Source organism: Cydia amplana, chromosome 11 (genome assembly GCF_948474715.1).
Source record: "Cydia amplana chromosome 11, ilCydAmpl1.1, whole genome shotgun sequence".
NCBI lineage: Eukaryota > Metazoa > Arthropoda > Insecta > Lepidoptera > Tortricidae > Cydia > Cydia amplana.
This window is the reverse complement of record NC_086079.1, coordinates 16,378,219-16,400,013: the sequence shown is the minus strand read 5'-3', so window position 1 is coordinate 16,400,013 and position 21,795 is coordinate 16,378,219. Positions and strand designations below refer to the sequence as shown.

General features: G+C 38.6%; 1 protein-coding gene across 5 annotated transcripts in view; it reads left to right on the top strand.

Annotated features, from left to right (window-relative positions):
• The window catches only part of LOC134652059 (tyrosine-protein phosphatase Lar), a 633,608-nt gene that overhangs the window by 34,579 nt on the left and 577,234 nt on the right, over positions 1 to 21,795 (top strand). For all 5 annotated transcript variants that reach the window (XM_063507207.1, XM_063507209.1, XM_063507205.1 and 2 more), the window contains exon 2: positions 1,878 to 1,922. In XM_063507207.1, the coding sequence (XP_063363277.1) occupies positions 1,902 to 1,922 (21 nt within the window). In that variant the 5' untranslated portion in view covers positions 1,878 to 1,901. The remainder of the gene's footprint in view (positions 1 to 1,877; positions 1,923 to 21,795) is intronic.

Sequence of the window (21,795 nt, the reverse complement as noted above, 5' to 3'; positions counted from 1 at the left end):
ACCCGGAAATTGACAGTAATTGTTAAATTGTTTCAGGTGTCATTAATTGTCAGCGTGGTGAAATAGGCCCCAGGGTCAGGAGTTACTTATAAGGCATTTCGATCGCACTTATTGGCGCGATGAAGCCTGATGACCCGACTAAACGTCGTATCTTAATGAAATTAAAACCATTTCATTTTTAGGGTTCCGTAGCCAAATGGCAAAAAACGGAACCCTTATAGATTCGTCATGTCTGTCTGTCTGTCTGTCTGTCTGTCCGTCTGTCCGTCTGTCCGACTGTCTGTCCGTCCGTATGTCACAGCCACTTTTCTCCGAAACTATAAGAACTATACTGTTGAAACTTGGTAAGTAGATGTATTCTGTGAACCGCATTAAGATTTTCACACAAAAATAGAAAAAAACAATAAATTTTTGGGGTTCCCCATACTTCGAACTGAAACTCAAATTTTTTTTTTCTTCAAACCCATACGTGTGGGGTATCTATGGATAGGTCTTCAAAAATGATATTGAGGTTTCTAATATCATTTTTTCTAAACTGAATAGTTTGCGCGAGAGACACTTCCAAAGTGGTAAAATGTGTGTCCCCCCCCCTGTAACTTCTAAAATAAGAGAATGATAAAACTAAAAAAAATATATGATGTACATTACCATGTAAACTTCCACCGAAAATTGGTTTGAACGAGATCTAGTAAGTAGTTTTTTTGTATACGTCTTAAATCGCCTAAATACGGAACCCTTCATGGGCGAGTCCGACTCGCACTTGGCCGCTTTTTATACCTAGCAGAATCGGCCTGAAGAATTCCAAATTAGAATTCTTTAGTGATTCTGACGTAATCTCTTAGGTTTCATAAAACAGACGGACGGAACAACATCTCAAGATTATTCTGGCTTTACGATGACAATAAATATACCGATGATGAATAATAAAAGATTCACCAGATGGGGCTTTTTAAATGTCGGTTCAAATTTGAATTAAGAACGGAATCGACTTATAATGTTCTAAGGCGTGTGGCGTATGTGCCTTTCGGTTATTGGTTCATTTGGCGAGATGTAGAAAGAAATCGATTGTCAAACGCATTCACGCGGCGTTTCTTTTTAAAGAGCTTTATTTCTTAATTAATAAGTTTGCTTTTTCATTAACAATGGAGTGAGATATTGTCAACCGCGTACATGTCTTTAAGTTTCGTTATAAAGAGCTTTATTTCTTAAATGTTAAGTTTGTTTTTTCATTACCGGCTGAAGGAGATATGAGTGAAAGAGAACACGCGCGTCTCACTTGAGCATTAATTTGCAAACATCATTTATCATTTACTGAGTAATTAGCGTGAGAATTTTAACCCGAGATAGCACTTGAACTAATAATAGGTGGTATAATTAAACCTCTACTATGTTATGGGGTGAAGTATGATTGTGAGTTGTGAGGATTAATTACTATTTTTCCCATATTTTAGTGCGTTCGACTTTAGTTTAATTACCACTAACTAATACCTATAGTGAATTCTTGTACCTAATTACTACCTATATCCATAAAAGATCGGCAACGCGCTCGTGATAATTTTGGACTAACAACTTTAGTCCATAGGCTAAGGTGTCTGCTTACTATCAGGCGATCCATATGCTTGTTTGTCACCGTCCCTGATATAATAAAATAGTCGCACAAATTATCTATTCCTACTAGGATATAATATATTATGAAGGTTATACAGTGTGATTATAAATATTATAAGTAGTTTCAATTATTATTTATTAACATTTTATCCCCTTAGATGCAATGTAATCTAACCTAAAATAAATGATTCCACTAAAATGAAACCCCTTAAACAACTGTTTAAATGATAATAATGAACTTAGATTGACCATAGCATTTTTTGTTCCAGACAATAGTTCCCGTTACAGACAGAATGGGAACCGAAACCATATCCGTAAGTAAACATTACCACAATAAAATAAACTTCCCGTATTTATTTGCTTTACTCGTATTCTGATACATTTTTTGATTCGTAGCGCCATCTACTGAATTTCGTGGTAATCAACACAGGAATCATGACCTCCAGCGGGCGAATAAAGCGGGCTAATAATTCTGGCTCGTAACTTAGACTACGTAAAACCTGGAATGCTTACTAGATGGCGCCTGTGAACGCTCTTGAACTAACTAGTAAGTGGTTTGAAATGTTAGATGGCGCTTTCAACGTATTTTAATAGAAACTCAACAAGTCTGCATAAATGGCTAAACGAGCTTGCAAGTCCAATCGCCTCCCGTAAGATGTCGCTAGTGATTTCGTACTCGTAATTTTTGCATTGTGTGTTTTATTTTTAAAATCGAGTTTATTTAATGGAATTTATATTCCAAATACGGCGGAATGTTTTCAAACATGATTGGAATTAGGGCTTGCAAATATTCGAAACTTTCAGATATTCGAATATTCGACTTTTTCTGACGACGTATTCGAATATTCGAATAATTATTCGAATATTATAAAAAATAAGAAAAGGAACGAGAAATCGGTTTATTATCGTTTTATTCAAAAGCTTTTTTCACGCATTGCTAAAACTAAGGATATTTGGCAGAAATCCACTTAATTGACTAGATTTTATCATCCTACTATTTATAAGATGCCCACATTTATAAAAACAAGTAAAACTCCAAAATTAGACGTACTTATTTAATATTTCTAGATAAAACTTATTATAAATGCGTCGTTGCGTGAAATAATTTAACTTTAACCATCCAAACACCTAGGTATGTAAGATATATTTTTCAGTGGGTAATTATTTTCCGATTTAAATTAACTTGTAATCACTGAGAGGCCTGTAAAAAGGCCTTTAATTTCATTTTATTTTGAATCTTTATTGACTTTATTTGTTTTGGCAAGTTATTATTCCTAATGGTCGGCTAATTATATAATATTGGAATATTTAAGGGAAAAAGTTAGTTGAGTACTGGGTGGATTATTCGTCAGCTAAAGGTGCATGGTTAGATTACCAAGTTGGGCAGGTTTGGTATGATTAAATTTGAGAATTGCGATAAGTGGTAAGGTTTAGACTTCAAAAATTCGCTTAACGTACGCTTGTACTGAATAAACAGAATGACCCTTTAACTTAAAACTTACGCACCGTAAAAATAACATACTTTTTGATTTCGTTTTCTTTTAAATACAGTAAAAATATTATTTCCTTCGTATTTGGGTACCTACCGTTCCTCATTCACTGTAAATACCCGTAAAACACACAGAAACTGTAACTACAGCGGATGACATAGATTTTTTTATAGTAATAAAAAATATTCGAATATTCGAAACCTGAGCGGCCGAATATTCGAATATCAAAACAGGTCGAATATTCGACAAATTCGAATATTCGAATATTCGAATTGCAAGCCCTAATTGGAATACACAAATACCATTAAGATGACGAAAAACGATACGTGAATTTTAATAAATATGTGAAAAGCTTTGGGATTTTTTCAATAGGTGGAGCATCGGCGGTCTGCATCTGTACGTAACGTAATACCGCTAATGCGTTTTGCATAAATATACACAGGAGCGTTCCTATGAAACGCTTACAAAAATATACCTCACTTAAAAGCCCGCAGAAAGGCTTAATTTAATGCCCTATATGGACTGCCCGCACAATTTCACGTTACATTCAAGCCCCGCTACATAAGTGCCGAATTAAAATATTTTGGCACGGGCCTTTGCTTTTAAAATATGTTAAAAGATTGCACATGGCGGCCTACTGGCACTGTGTCCATTGTCCTCAGGCAATAACCGGGTTATTTATAGAAACTGTTCCGCTCTCATATTGCTGGGTATCAGTTCATTAATTAACTATAGAGAGCGTTTTGTATTGAAAACTGTTTTGGCATTTTGAAAGGTATCGAGCTGACTGCTTTTTTTATCGAACGAAGTTATAAAATGTTTTTACTGCTTTGATTGAGGTGCTATGAGTACCGATCGGAATATACTATTTAATTAACGCTCCTAGCACAACTATAGAGGTAGAGAATGCCTTAAGGCATTAAGTCCGCCATTTGTACAAATTTTATCGTGCAATAAAGTTTAAATAAATAAATATATAGACAGGATAGGTTTGTCTATAAAGCCATACTGTAGGTAAATTCAGCCTGCTGTTTCACTAAATATTTAATGCCCTTTATGGACATAGATCTTTTGCAAATACATCAATTTTCGGGGCTTTTCCAAACTTCTACATCCAACAGCTAAACACTTAAATATTTTATCTAATTAGCGCCAGCACAACTAGACAGGATAGGTCTGTGAAAGCCATGCCGTAAATCCAGCGTCGGTTCCGCCTCGGGCGAGTCGCGCTCACGCCTCCGGATATTCAGCGTTACGAATGGCTTTATTAAGACTAAGTATTACAATTTCCGACCAACTATTGCAACGGTTAGAATTGCTAATGCGCTAGGAGCTTGTGAAAAGATGCGATTGCGCCGCGCTCCCTGGTTTATGAACGGCGAAATTGCAGTTTCACGCCGAGTTGGCTCGTGCTGTATCATTTTATGTCCTGTATACTGTTTGAGAAGATAATATTTCATAACATGTTGTGACTCTGACTGTTGTTAGTAAATTAGCTAGTATTTGAAGATGGCAACATTAAATAAGCTGGCTGAGTACCTAGTAGTGAGATGTTTCGAATGAAGAAAGTAATGTTTTCAGTCGCAACTGAGCGAAGAGTTACTAATCTCATACTGGATTATTATATGTCCTGTAGACATTAAGTAGCTAATGTTTGTTATGTTTGATAAAAATACTATTTTTTGAAGAGGATAAATTGTAAAGACTTCCTGAAAAATGTTTTATACCAGACCAGAATGAATACATTTATCAAGCATTTTTATTGCATGCGTCTAGAGTCAGAAGCTTTTTTCGAATATCAGGTATTTATCAATGTTTGTACTTATGGAATGTTTGTATGCTCTTTAGTTTTATTTTTACTAGATAGTTGGCTCTTTGTGGCTTTAAGGTCATTAGTCTTAGTTACTAATGTCCCGACAGAAAGTTTCCATAATTGCATAATTTTCCACGTGGAAAAATAACGAAATTTCTGACATTCGATTGGGGAAGGAAGTTTTACGTTTCCTAAATGGTAACTTCGTTGTTGTTGTCTTCTGAATGTAAAACAAAAACAACATGTTTAAAACGTTCCGCAATTGCTTTAGCCTTAGTGCAGTGACGTTACCGAACTTTCATAAAACCATTTAAATTTTAAACTTTTGCAACTTTATTTGTTAACTAAGCTTAATAAACCCGACTTAATTTACGATCCCTATCTTGATTAGCTTATCACAACAAAGTAACAATAACGCCAGTATTCCGGGGCCTAGAAAGATAACCCGTCGGAAAAGGGGCCGCGTCTTGCCACAAATTACTATGATTTAATATTGCCTAGTTATCTGCGGGCCTGTAATTTGTTGGCGCTCTCGGGCGCCATTGTAGCGCGCCTTTTGTTCGTCGCCTGAACGCGATACGATCAAGAGTTATTGTGATTAGGATTCTTTGCCAAGTGACGGTCGCTAATTCGTTCATTGTCGTTTCAGTTTTACTCATTTCCGCAATTTTTTTTGTAACAAACGAACTCCTCTACTATGTTTTATACTTGGTCAACCAGATCTAGACAGTAGAAAAAGGCGGCCAATTTGAAAAATGTAGGCGCGAAGGGATATCGTCCCATAAAAAAATTGAATTTCGCTCCTTTTTTTAGGGTTCCGTAGCCAAATGGCAAAAAACGGAACCCTTATAGATTCGTCATGTCTGTCTGTCTGTCTGTCCGTCTGTCCGTCTGTCTGTCCGTCCGTATGTCACAGCCACTTTTCTCCGAAACTATAAGAACTATACTGTTGAAACTTGGTAAGTAGATGTATTCTGTGAACCGCATTAAGATTTTCACACAAAAATAGAAAAAAAACAATAAATTTTTGGGGTTCCCCATACTTCGAACTGAAACTCAAAAAATTTTTTTTCATCAAACCCATACGTGTGGGGTATCTATGGATAGGTTTTCAAAAATGATATTGAGGTTTCTAATATCATTTTTTTCTAAACTGAATAGTTTGCGCGAGAGACACTTCCAAAGTGGTAAAATGTGTGTCCCCCCCCCCTGTAACTTCTAAAATAAGAGAATGATAAAACTAAAAAAAATATATGATGTACATTACCATGTAAACTTCCACCGAAAATTGGTTTGAACGAGATCTAGTAAGTAGTTTTTTTTTTATACGTCTTAAATCGCCTAAATACGGAACCCTTCATGGGCGAGTCCGACTCGCACTTGGCCGCTTTTTTTACTGACAAGATTTGGTTGACCATCTATAATTTTGTTTTTATTGATCAGAATTCGTTCGGGAAAATTTGGTCTCGGTGAAAATACTACCGTCCGCTTTTTATAAATACGTGCTCTCTTTCTAACAAACAGAAATGTCAAAATGACGGATAGGGATAAATGATTATCAACGGTTTGTTAGATATGACAAACGTTTATGAATATGTAATGCCATGAGCGTCTAATAAGACAGAAGGTTTATTATCGTCTTTCCTCCCCCGCACGGCGGCAACATTAACGCCACAGAACAAGTTAGAATGGCGATGCGAGCAGGGTACGTGTCGCCGCCGGTTTTGAGCAAACGCTCGCATGCTACTCGCCCGCGCTGACCGAAAACGAAGTAAACATGCCTTTTTGCGCCACAATAACCTTCAGATTAAGAAGCCAGACATCAAATCTGTCTAAAGGAGGCGTATCCATTCACCACGCACACAAGTTTTTACTACCGTTGCGCGAGTGTTGTAAATGTGGAGAGGAACGCGCGGCGACACCGGTTCCGATACTAACTGCGCGCGATAGCCATTCTAACCTCTTTAATAATGTTCTGTGATTAACGCGTCTGCTAATGTTAAATAATCAATGGGGACCTTTAATATAGTAATCTATTTGTAGGGAGCAAATGAACCGCAATTCAGTAATGGACTATGAAAACAAAATGACAAAAGGAATGATGATAGACACGCGATAGAACGTTTCAAGTTTACGTAGCGACGTTCCATCGAAACGATCTTTATCAACTTGTATTGAATTTGAATATTTTTAACACGTGTTTTATGTGTCTGTCGATCTGTTACCTCTTCTCGCTTAAACCGCTGAACCGGTTTAGATGCAATTTAGTATGGAGATTGATTGAGCCAGGAAAGGACGTATGCAATAACACCTATACTATACACTGAATCACTACATAGTATAAAACATAGTCGCTTCCCGCTATCTGTCTGTCCCTATGCATGCATGCTTTATCTTTAAAACTACGTAACGGATTTTGATGCGGTTTTTTGAGATAGAGTGATTCAAGAGGAAGGTTTATGTATAATTTGTTAATCCGTGCGAAGCCGGGGCGAGTCGCTAGTTAATCCCAAAAGACAAACATACCTTCCAGGGTCAGCATGCCAAAAATATGAACATACACAAGAAATATTTTTTACCACAGACGGTCCAGACAACGAATACCTACCGACAAATCATCCAAGAAACCCTGTTAACCAAGCAATTAAGAAACAAATCTAACAGAGACAAAAGCTACTCCGCTATGCTAATTCCAACCCAACTTAATGGCCAGTGATTTATCAGCTTCGGCATCTTAGTACTTATCCCGTCCGGTTTTCCGGTAATCCCGGATCGGACGCAGGTGCACGGCTCCGGTCCGGAGCCGATCATTTCGGAGTTTATAAATGAATTCGGCTCCCGAGGGTTCAGGCTCGGTTTTAAGTTTGGCGTGTACAAGCCGTTGACTGATGTGGATTATCAACTATCTCAAATACGGTCGTGCGGAACAACAGTTGTCTGCTGAAACAATGCCGTTTGTGCTGTTGTTTGAGATTTGTATTGTGAAAAAAAAGGCATTAGAAATAAAATAAATAAATAATATTAGAGTACATACAAGAAGATGATGAAGATGAAACAAAAAAAATAAACAGGGTTACCTAGAACTAAACAAGACAATAACAGATTTGCTGTGGTGCAGTGTAGACTAGCAGCCTCATAAGTTTTGCGAGTGTTTAAATTACAATTAATGGTTAGAGCATGTCCGGTATTTTTGTACGCACAAATACTATGTATTTTCTTTTATTCTTTTTAAATCCGTTAATCCTTAGGGGCTCACAGGGAGCCCCCTCCCGTGAAAATCGAAGTTCGCAAATTGCGGGCATCTTTGTCGCGCTAATTACGCCTTCATTGGAGTAAAAGAGAAAGATCGAAGGATCGGGGGCCCCCAACGAGCTGCATACCACGCCATTGGTGAGTCCTCAAATTTAGAAGTTTGCTATAGAATATCGATCTTTATAGATTCTGGACAGGGCAGACAAGGAGAAAAGAAAAGGAAAAAAATAACACTAGGTAAGTTACTACTTACTGACATATGTAAGTTTATTCATTTCCACTACCCAAAGGTTGTCTGGAAGAGAGCCTGTTGTTTACCTCTGCTTGTGTTTCTGTTTTCTTTTGTATTGTTTTCTTTTATTAAGCTGTGCAATAATAGTTATTTACGATACAAGTGCTGAAAAGAGGAAATTCGAAACGAATGGCGATAAGTTTAAATCGACACGAGTTGCGAATTACCTATTCGCACGTGTATCGTACAACGTTTTACAGTACATCTAAGGCACTTTAAACTTTTGACATACGCTCGGAAAGTGCTATTTCCCGCACTAGTTCGGGAAAGTAGCACCATATGTACTGTAAAGAATATTTGTATTGTATTGTAGGTGGTAGGTAGGTAGAGTATTTGTATTGTATTGTATAGTAATATCGAAACTCTCCAACCAAACCTCCGGACCAAAACCTAACCAAATTGAAATGGAATCAAATTTCACGAGATTCGGTTGAGAAATACCTGTAGATGTAGCGGAGAACAGCAGGTAATGCGAAAACATTTTTACCCAAGCTGAAACGGAGACCTTCGCTCTCGATCGGTCAACTAGTTGAACCAATGAACATACAGTCAGCATCAAATAGATAGCGAGAACTCGCAATGGATCCTTATTGCTATGGTATATAATAAAAATATCATTATGCGCATGCATTATTCCTTTCAATCATTCACAATTTGATGATTTTACAGTATAGAAACGTCATTCTGAAATGCGTATCCGAATGAAATATGTAGGTATTTGAATTTTATATTTAACTCACATTTTTAATCATATTCACATTCCATGTAGAACGATCTGCGGTAAAAATGAGTGACATTTAATTTTCGGGTGCATCCGTTCCGAATATCCTGTTGAATATTTTAAATAGGAAATCAAAAGTTAACCCCGTTATCTTTTAACGGATAGCGGTTAAAATTCAAGTCGAGGCGTTGCCGGCGAACGGATTGATAAATGCACGGAAGCACTCCGTGCCTAATTAATGGGGTGTGGCACGCACGCCGTGCCCCGCACGCCGCATGCCGCACTATCTGCAAGCATTGCTAACTGTGTATACCATAACAGCCCAGATATTTATGACACGGTGCCCGCCACAGACCGCATACAGTTCGGCGAATACAATATTAATACATTTTATTGGGTGAACTGTGCGAGTGGACTAATTGTGTTCGGTAAATAGAGATTTTACCCATTAAAGTGCAAAAAAATTACCAAGCTTGTGAGTTTAGGCTTCTTTGGCGCTCAATTGTCCTAATGATTCTGACGTCGGTTGTTACAATTTAGGATGTCCATGTCCAAGGCTAAAGCTAAGCTGAAGACGCCGGTTCGAATCCGGCCTCCGCATGAGCGCTCGGTCACTTTTTCTTTAGTATATACGACTTCTATTTCAGTTTCTAATGATGCTGGATAGAAAAGAAATGCAAAAAGCGGATCAAAAGTTATGTTGTTCCTAGTCTACATTGCGTAATAAAGGGTTACGTTTTGATCGGGAAGCTTCGCCAAATAGAAAACACGAGGAACGCAAAACTTCTCTTGTACAACAGAATAATTTGTAGGGGATGCCTATAAACAAAGGATAAAACGGTAGATAATCACAGCAACTGTATTTTAAACAGGCCATAAATAATAAAGGCAAAACAATCAGCACGGAAACACCGCATCCCTTGATACCTCGAGCTTTAGAATGGAAAGCAATTTCGCGGCAGAACACTTGTACAAAACACCCATTCCGTTCGGCCAGACGAGGCGATTCATTCCCCTGATGGCCACCCATTAAACCGGTCAAGATGGATAGATAATCCGGCAATTACACTATAAACACAATGAAAACCGAATGTTTTCACTAATTGAAAAGGCCACACGTAAATCGATTCATTTAAGAGCACTATATGAAATGAAAGCGTGCGTGACACGTTCGCTGATATATTAACTCCATTGAGTTTACGAGGGCAGGTGACGTTTATTAATCTAATGGGTCACCTCAAAGCTAGTGGATTAATCGGATAGTTGAGCGGGTAACGCGGCAAGTAGTTTTGATGGACGTTTGGACGGAATTAGTGTTGGACTCGAGTCTTTTGAATCTTGAAGAAATTAACTCGTTCATACGCGACTCTACGCTTACAAAACTTAAGCCCCGAGTCGAGTCCTTCATTGAGTATTATTCTAATTCGTGTAAAGGGATCAAATTTCTTAGAACTACATTTTTGTTTGCCAATGCTTTGAGTATTTTAAAAGATTTTGTAATACATACATTTTGTATGTTCAAATCTAAACGAACACTAAGGCAAATAGGCGTTATTGAGTGATGTGTACTCGTACCTAACACATTAGGAGACAATGCGTTTTAGAAAACTTATGTACATCGTTTCAGAGTTCTCTTTAAAGGACTCAAGTATTTACAAAACACTCGGATCTCAATAAGAACTCAAGTTTCGACTTAATGACTAGAGTCTGAAAAACTGATTCGAGTCTTAAAGCGGCGGACTCAACTCGAGTCTTAACCAACACTAGACGGAATGTACGGAACGTGTTAATGTGTTAGCCTCATCAACATCACTCATTGATCTCAAGTTTTGGGAAAACAGGGAAGCGGTATTATATTAATCCGATGCGGATTAATTTAAACTTATTTGGAAGTTATGTAGTTTAATAATACAATGGAAGGTTTAATAGGCGTTAGCTTACAAGGGCTACTGCCGACTTTATGACGTCACAGTTACTACCTCCACCATTTTCGCTCTTGTCATCTCATATATTTGTGTTCAAGGCATCATAATGAACACATTGACACCACATTTGCCCATATCCGGGATAACATGAACGGACATCAGTAACCTAAAGGGGCCCATAGATTACCAGTTCGATATCAGTCTGTCAGTTGTTCGGGACTGTCACCTTTTGCGTTTAACTGACAGGCTGATATCGTCCGGCGAACTGGTAATCCGTGGGCCCCTTAAAATCTGATTTGCGAACCTACTAAATAGCAATATGTAGTAAATATAGCTGGAAATTGCTGTACCAATAATCACCATAACATAAGAAAGCACCTAGACAATAGGAAGATAAATAACGTGTTAATCGATCGATATATCGTAAATGTTCATCACTTCGCGCCATTTACAAAAATAAAATATAGATTGATCGCATCGGGCGGTCCACACCGATATTCCATTACCGGGGTCGGGACGGGGAATATCAAATGAGAGTTGACCCTCATATATCGGCTATCACAGGAGTAGAGTAATATAGAGTAGTCCATCTTTAAACAGAGCCATATAAACCATGCACTCCGACGCAACAGTTTTCACAATAATGGTTGGCCCAAAAGTACATAGGAAAAAAAAATCACTTTTTCACAACTTCAGTCATTTAACTGAAACAAAAAAAAATTAGGTATTATCTTCAAAATATTCTCCTTTGGTTGTGTGAACTCCATCTTATAATGACAATACTCGACTGTTGCTGCCAGCTTGGTCAAACTCAATCCTGTTTATGTAATAAAAAGGCTAGGATCGCTTAGTCAGCGTATCCAAAATTTCAACGTTAAATTAGTAAATTGGCGAAGATAGTATTTTTAAGATATAGGGGCAAATGAGCAGACGAATCGCCCGATGGTAAGCAATGACCGTGGCCCATGGACAGATGGACACCTGCACCACCAGAGGGACTATTTTTAAAACGGGAGTACGCTCTTTTCCTGAAGGTCGTATTGGTCCGGAAATATCGCGGGCGACAGAGTTCATTCCACAGTTTAGCTATGCGAGGAATGAAGTTTATGGAGAAACGCACTTTTGGGGAGGATTACTGTCACCGATCCTTATTCTTTGTCCACGTACGGTTTTACCGGTGAGCTGCGATTCGCCCGCTATTCTGCGATGGGTTCGCACCGTCAACAAGTACGATTTTTTCAATTTACGATATTGAGTGAGGTTGATTGGATATAATCAGGGTTGGGCAAAATACTGGCTTCCACGTATTTGAAATACAAATTACAAAATACATTTTTAAAAGTATTTGAAATACAAAATACAAACTACTTTGGTGACGGGTATTTGAAATACAAAATACAAATTACAGTGTTTAAAATAATGTATTTCAATTACAAAATATACCTTTATTTATTTTTTTGTTTAGCATTTAGTTTTAACGTTAACGAATATCCTTTCATTGCGCTAGTTTTCGTCCAGCTCTAGTTTACGTCCACTTGACGAAATTTGAATATATACCTACATTCCTGCACAAATTTGGACTGATTTCAATCCTTATGTCTAAGGCGTCTAAGCAATATATCTGTCTACATATAACAATGATATTTCGCAAAAAGGAAGCGCTGGTGGCCTAGCGGTAAGAGCGTGCGACTTGCAATCCGGAGGTCGCGAGTTCGAACCCCGGCTCGAACCAATGAGTTTTTCGGAACTATGTACGAAATATCATTTGATATTTACCAGTCGCTTTTCGGTGAAGGAAAACATCGTGAGGAAACCGGACTAATTCCAATTACGGCCCTAGTTTACCCTCTGGGTTGGAAGATCAGATGGCAGTCGCTATCGTAAAAACTAGTGCCAACGCCAATTACTGGGATTAGTTTCCAAGCGGACCCCAGGCTCCCATGAGCCGTGGCAAAATGCCGGGACAACGCGAGGAAGATGAAGATTTCGCAAAAAGTAGTAAATTAAAAATGAAATATAAATTTGATAATCCGTCAAGTCGTCGAAAACTAGTGCATGGACGGAAACTACTGCAATGACCCTATCCCCTAGATTTAAACGAAAAGTTCCACGCAGAAGTTGACCTAATATAGATCCAGTATCCAGCCAATGAAAATTGTATCTCGGCTGGATCGGAGGTTCGCGGTCGGCTCACAGCTTGTGCGAGAGATTAGACATTTTAGGATTATAGAATTTAATAAAATGTATTTATAGAAATGTATTTTGAAGCTTGAAGTATTTGAAATACAAAATACTAAATACATGTGAGTGCAGTATTTGAAATACCAAATACAAAATACTTTTGAGGTAGTATTTGAAATACAAATACAAAATACTAATTTGTATTTCAAATACGTATTTCAAATACATGTAATTGAAATACTGCCCAACCCTGGATATAATACTGTAACTGTTTTTACTTATGTATGTGTGGACGTTGTTTATTTATGGTGTGCAGTCAGAATGTTCGCTTCATGGGAAAATAAATAAATATGATAGGACATTATTACGCAAATTGACTAAGCCCCACAATAAGCTCAAGAAGGCTTGTGTTGTGGGTACTCCGACAACGATATATATAATATACAAATACTTAAATACATACAAGCACCCATGACTCAGGAACAAATATCTGTGCTCATCTTACAATAAAGTGTCTTTATCGGGATTCGAACGCAGGGGTATCGGCATCACAGTCAAATTCCTATGAAAATATGACGTACATGCTCTTTACCAATATTACTAATTTGGCCGAGCCACTTCTGCTTCAATAAATTACATCTTATAATACTTAGTTTCATAATTAAATATTAAGGAATAATAAAACTAAAGTGTACACAATCGTTGAATGCAAGTTGCAGCAATGCAATCTAGCGTTGCACATAAAGACAGAATACATAAAACCAGTGATAAAGTGAAGTGAAGACAGACGCTTGCCTGTTTCATTCGCTACAATGGAAATGAACATAAGCACTTGGTTCATGTTCATTCATCATAATTTAGAATGGAACAATTAATTAACACAGATAAGGTGGATATTGTTTTGGAGAAAGTGTGCTTTTGAAAAAACACCCGTGTGAATCAGACTGAGATACGAATACTAAAAAAATAAGTTCGAATATCGCTTGACGTGTTTAATCCGTTACGAGGATCTTCAACAGGAGAAAGGTCCAAACATGTCGGGTGATTTTCGATCAAATATATTTTATACTTAAAGTATATACGGTAGATGCCAGAAGGTGATGGTTGCCAGTCCTTAACTGTGCTATTCTCCAGAAACTGCCTGTGAGCGTACTCCCATCTTAAAAGCCGGAGGCACACTTGCAACCCCTGTGGTGTTGCAGACCAGGGATGTAACGGATGTGGTTTTATCGGAACCGAAAGCGGAACCAGATGTTTTAAATTTAGTTTATCGGAACCAGAAACGGAATCGGAACCGAAAACGGAACCGGAACCAGAACCGGAGCCTGAGTCAGTACTATCAGTAGGTATACATTACACAACCCAACACATACGAATAGGTACTTTAAATTCAAAAACACGGATATACCAGAACATCTAATTACTGCAGCACGTGGCAAGCGGGGCTATGAGCGAATGACTGGTATAAACCTGTTTGTTTTTGATGTACATCGCTCATGTCCCGCTGCCGCGCTAATCATTGACATCCGATATAACTTCCGTTTCAAAAATAACGGAACCGGAACAGAAACGGATGTGTAATACCAAACAGAAGTCCCGACTTAACGGAAACGGAGCTCCGTAACATCCCTGTTGCAGACCTCGTGGCCAACGTGCCAATCATTAACGCTCCGTAGCGTATTGTAGCCATCTCTCTCTACCAGTCTTCCATATTAGTGCGAGAGCTTAGTGACCGTTGCGTTTCAACCAGGGATGTAACGGATGTGGTTTTATCGGAACCGAAAGCGGAACCAGATGTTTTAAATTTAGTTTATCGGAACCAGAAACGGAATCGGAACCGAAAACGGAACCGGAACCAGAACCGGAGCCTGAGTCAGTACTATCAGTAGGTATACATTACACAACACAACACATACGAATACGTACTTTAAATTCAAAAACACGGATAAACCAGAACATCTTATTACTGCAGCACGTGGCAAGCGGGGCTATGAGCGAATGACTGGTATAAACCTGTTTGTTTTTGATGTACACCGCTCATGTCCCGCTGCCGCACCAAGCATTGACATCCGATATAACTTCCGTTTCAAAAGTAACGGAACCGGAACAGAAACGGATGTGTAATACCAAACGGAAGTTCCGACTTAACGGAAACGGAAACGGAGCTCCGTAACATCCCTGGTTTCAACCGGACAAGTGCGAGTCGGACTCGCCCACCGAGGGTTCCGTAGTATGAGATACAGCCTGGTGACAGATAGACGGACGGACAGACGGACAGTGGAGTCTTAATAATGGGGTCCCGTTTTTACCCTTTGGGTACGGAACCCTAAAAAAGGTACAGAAATCGTATTCCATTACAGTGGATACAATAAATGGAAATAAAATGTCTAAAATATCGTTTGTCCATGGCCGGCTGATATGCATAGAGAACGCATAACTCCAGCGCAGCGTCTGGCAGTCATTCCTGGCCGCTACATAATTCATCCGAGTATATCTTTACAAGGCTGCGCTGGATCTGATTTATTACTTAGGTTTTGTGGAGATGTAAGCTGGCTGATTTGTTAGCCTTATTTTTAGGGTTCCGTACCCAAAAAGTAAAAACGGGACCCTATTTATTACTAATACTCCGCTGTCCGTCCGTCCGTCCGTCCGTCTGTCACCAGGCTGTATCTCACGAACCGTGATAGCTAGACAGTTGAAATTTTCACAGGTGATGTATTTCTGTTGTCGTTATAACAACAAATACTAAAAACAGAATAAAATAAAGATTTAAGTGGGGCTCCCATACAACAAACGTGATTTTTGACCGAAGTTAAGCAACGTCGGGCGGGGTCAGTACTTGGATGGGTGACCGTTTTTTTGCTTGTTTTGCTCTATTTTTTGTTGATGGTGCGGAACCCTCCGTGCGCGAGTCCGACTCGCACTTGGCCGGTTTTATAGAGTCCGACCTAGAATAGACTGGATTTTTTGCCGATACCATAGTGAAAAAAGTACATAGAGTGCTCACTCTATACATAGTTTTGGTACCAAAACGCCTATTTTATTTTCGTAGCGGAATTATCAGTACAGGCCCCGTAGACAACATGCCAATCGCTAACGCTCCGTAGCGAACGAAGCGCAACTGTCACTGTCACACTAATATGGAAGAGTGATAGAGAGACAAAGCGATTCGATGGCGAAGCGCAAGCGATTGTCACTTTAGCTAGGCCGCGAGAGGCGAAAAACGTGTCGAGTTTGTATTGTTGGTGGCGGTGGTCGTCATAATTTTACATAGCATGACAAGCTTTGGTTCCAAAAGCGTTTCAATGTAATTTCATTCTCCGCTTACAAAACTGTCTGTTTGTCATACTTTAAAAACTGTATACGCTGATGAATGTGTGAACAAATATTAACACGACATTTCGGCCACATCTGCCATATTTTACAGCGTATGCGAATTTTATCCACGAAATTTAGGTCCGCGCTTTCAAAATATTAAAAAGTAATAGGCTTCTGTCTAAAAGCTCACTTTTTAGTAAACAATATTACTTATGATGCGGTTGTGTGGTGTATTTCGGCCATATTTTACAGCGTATGACAACGTTTTGTCTCAAAAGCATTTCAACGCAATTTCGCACCAAAACTGACACAAGCCGCGTCCTTTAACAATTTACGACGTAAGTGCATCGTGGCAGTAGCGACAAAAGGCGCAATTAATACTAAACAAGAGCACAACGGGGCGGTAAGTAAAGCCCGTCCATTAGCAGCTCCGTAAAAACGCTTTTAAACTCCGCACAAACTGCGAAACAATTCCGGAGCAATCCCGCTGCGCGTTAGCGCGTTTGATTTAACTCTCCCTGCTGTACGAGTAGCTAGTTTATCGCGTAAATAAAACTATTATCGGTTTAGAATTGAAACGAGATTACTTATTTACAAGTGTTTTCTATGTAACCGCTGCACTTTTTTTTTACAGCAAATTCTCTCGGGAATTGTGTGGATTTTTCTCTCAGTGGCTATTTTCCTTTTCATTGTAAATTTAACTTACCACAAGAAAGTAATAAAGAGTTTATGGATTAACGGAAAAAATATTTCTCTCAGAATGTGCACCCAAAATGAACATAAAATGAAAATTATGTACTGATTATTTTTAAATGTTCAAACGGCCATAAAGGGGTTATTAGCTTCTATTTATTCCAGGTTACTTTTTTTATAAATTGGATACCTAAGGGAATTCATGAGGAATCAATGAACTCTTTAAAATTGATTTTATCCAAATGTGGTATCTAAATTACAGATTTAGGTGGTTTTAGTAAAGTGACACGTGTATTTTCCGTGCAGAGTGGACAAAAAAGTTATAAATAAATCTCACAATGTACGTATTTCATAAAAATATTAAGAACTGTTTAAATCTATGTTCTAGGATGTCTTGAAGTCTCAATTTTTAAACTGTCAAAACCGAAACCAACTTTATGACTAAATAGATTTAAACATCTCAGAGGCAACATTTTAATGATGCGTTTCTTACTTTTTAAATTCTCGTCGAGATAATTTACAACTACTTTTATAAATCCAATTATAAGATTATAAAACGTATATTATATGGCTTTTAATGTTGAGGGACTTTATGAGCAAATAAATGTCTCAATAAAGTATAATATAAGAGTGGACGGCTGGCCGGGGCGTCTGGAGTCGGATCTAATTTATCTGCGACTCTGCGGACCTTTGGAAGATAAGATAATATATTTACTACACACTTTAAAATAGGCTCCGGTGGGGTCAGAAGAACAACTAGTGTTGGTAGGGACCAGAGTCTTTTGAGACTAAATTTGAAGAACTGGACTTGTTTTTACGAGACTGCGCTAAAAACTTCCGGATCTTTTCAGTCCCGAGTCGAGTGATTTTTTAGCTCAACTCAAATGGACTCGAGCCTTCGAATAATGCCTACGCGCTACGTCGTCAATTTTCTAGATTTTATCTTAAAGACCCACCCCAATGGTTGACTTTAAAGCTCTGTTGACAAAAATGACCTAACCTAAAATCGGCCAACAACTTTATATTACAATATTGTGAATAAATAAATGAGTCTACACAAAATTTGAAATTTCCCGCATTAAAATAAATTAATGCGATCCATCAGCCCCCAAATGCCAGAACCGGGTCGGGCCGAAACAAATGAACAGAATATTGAATTTCTAACTACACAGTACACACGCGATGCCTTTGTACGATTGAACGGAACTTTAATTATATGAAGCCTATCCGGTAGACAATGAGCACAGCATGTCGGCCTAGCTGCGTTCAATGGGACGATTTGGGCATAACCAGCTCAACATGATGACAGTTTCAGTTCAGAAGCCTTTCAATAAAATATTATAGGACCTAGCTCCACAATAAGCTCTAAAAGCCCTCTATGCAACTATATAACACCATAGGGTCCTCTTGGCAACTATTTAATACCAGGAATAGGCATTAGTTTTTACGAAAGTTATTGTCGTCTGAGCTTCCAACCCAGAAGGGAAACTTGGCCTGTTACGGAAAATTTATAAAAAGTTTCATGTGGTCTCGGAAATCACAGGAAAGTTCACAAGTACATCAATTTTCCATTTTGGAAATAGAAAAATTTGGTTCTCTATTTTTTTTATGAGACATGAAATACGAAATGACGAAGGTTAGGTACCGAGTCCCGCGTTAGTATGTCTAACAAAACTTGCAAGACGATAAAGTCGGGAATAATCAAAGTTCCGAGAATGTTAATCCAGCGAGTCATTCACGTCCGCAGTTAAAGCAGGGATTGCAGATGCCGGCCGCATACCTCCGGGCACGGACAGGGACACCGAGTCAATTCTAGATGTACTGGATACAAATGTGCCGTCGGAAACTTTCAGAAATGACGAAGTTTCCACATGGAATTATTCTGGAACATTCCTATAATTAACCGGTGTATTCCGTGTAACTTATTTGACATTCATAAGCGCATTGTAATGTGCCTACTTGAATAAACTATCTTTTATCTTATCTAACAAACTGTGGGATTAACGCCCACGGTATTTCCGGACCGATACGACCTTCAAACCGTCCGAAGAATGTACTGGCATTTTAAAAGCGGGCAACGCACATCCTCTCTGGTGTTGCGAATGTCCATGGGCAATAATTGTTTACCATCAGGCAATGTATCTGCTCGTTGGCATCCTACTTATATCATTAAAAAAATCCTCTACCTCTGCTTTTTAGGGTTCCGTAGCCAAATGGCAAAAAACGGAACCCTTATAGATTCGTCATGTCTGTCTGTCTGTCCGTCTGTCTGTCCGTCTGTCTGTCCGTCTGTCTGTCCGTCCGTATGTCACAGCCACTTATCTCCGAAACTATAAGAACTATACTGTTGAAACTTGGTAAGTAGATGTATTCTGTGAACCGCATTAAGATTTTAACACAAAAATAGAAAAAAAACAATAAATTTTTGGGGTTCCCCATACTTCGAACTGAAACTCAAAAATTTTTTTTTCATCAAAGCCATACGTGTGGGGTATCTATGGATAGGTCTTCAAAAATGATATTGAGGTTTCTAATATCATTTTTTTCTAAACTGAATAGTTTGCGCGAGAGACACTTCCAAAGTGGTAAAATGTGTGTCCCCCCCCCCCCGTAACTTCTAAAATAAGAGAATGATAAAACTAAAAAAAATATATGATGTACATTACCATGTAAACTTCCACCGAAAATTGGTTTGAACGAGATCTAGTAAGTAGTTTTTTTTTATACGTCATAAATCGCCTAAATACGGAACCCTTCATGGGCGAGTCCGACTCGCACTTGGCCGCTTTTTTTTTCTATTCTCCCTTCAATTCAATTACCTACCTATACTTTTTATTATGAAATTGGACGCTGGCTTCAAATAGGTTGTAAAATTCAGACCAATCCAAGCTACAACCCCCTGACTGTTGATGTTAGTGCTAGCATAATACCGCATGCTACGACAAAGCTACCAGTAATACGTCTAGTTAGATACGTGTGTCAACAGATAAGTCACATCACAGGGTCTGCCACAGAGCGTTAGCTATTCCACCGGCCAGTTCCAAAACGACCCAAGCGACATACTCTTCGATTCACATAAGATGTTTTGGAGCTACAAAGGCAGTATTCAGTTTCGCCGGATTTGCGGAAAACCGTGCCGGCTCCACGGGCCGTGCTCGGAACACGCGTCATGGAGATGTGCGGTGAAATTGGCTCTATTCAGTCGGTGCCAACTGGACCATTACGTGGGCTAATGGACGTAAATGTCATTAGGGTAGATTGAAAAATATTTGGTCAAGACCAAGGAATATAAGTCAGGTACGCTATTTTAAAATGACAGCAAATTCTAAAAGTATTCGTGTAGCAAGTTGGCAACCCAGTTTTCTGATTTCCCTGTTTTCGGTATATCTAAAAATAAATAAAAATATGACCTCGTATTCGGAATATTTATTTTACATTTTTAAAATGGTGTTGGTTTTAAAAATTGTGACGCTGAAATATATATATTTTTTAATATTATGATTTTTTCATATGAATAGGTACCTAAGAATAATTTTTGCAAAAAAAAGTTGTGGGTCATCAATCATCATAATCGCAACTTATAGTTTATAGTAGAATTTTTAAAAGTCGCTGAACAAATGTTGGTCAGTATGAGGAGTACATCCTACAGTTTAATTTTTTGCTCGTATTACAGGCCACACCCGATATAACATGTAAATTTAATATAGTATTACATTATTATTTATAGCCTAGTCCGGGACACGCAGTTGTGGCTGAAGTCGTCTAGAACTTCATCATCGTTGCATAATAAATAACGAACGAAAATATTGGCGAGGCCGTTATAAAAGTAAATTATACCCCAAAAGGCACATTCTGTCCTTAGATTACAGTTATTCGGGTTAGATATTGGCATGTGTCATGCGTGACATATGTGTTTGACACGCAAGGGCGGAATCCAGTGTCGTCATTGAACTTGGCGACAAACTATCGGATGTACTCGTATGTTTGTATGTTAGTTAGTGTGGCCCTTAGTTGCCTGATTGATAATATCTAAATGATTTTTGATTTGACTTGATTTTGAGAAATAAAAACAAGCAAGTTAAATGATCCGCCATTTGGTACCAAGTGGCGCAAGTCCGTCTGGACACCCTAGGTACCGCTGGAGAGACGAGGTGCAGAAAGACCTTAGCGAACTCGGCGCCGTCGACTGGACAGAAACGGCTTTGGACAGAGTAGCGTGCCGGTCTTTGGTGTCGGAGGCCAAGATCCACTTCGGGTCGTTGCGCCACAGCAGTAAGTTAAATGATACCTACGTTTTACTGTGAAATACACAATTAGAATAGAATAGCATAGAATAGAAGAAATGTATTCAGAAAACGCTTAAATTAGGTATTACATGAGACAACAGAACTAATTTATTGTTAAGCGTCACTGAAAAGGTCTCCACTCAGCGTAATGTCAAGATACCATCTAAGGATCTCGACGCTGGTCTTCCGTGGAAACCCTTCCGAGAGAGAGCAACT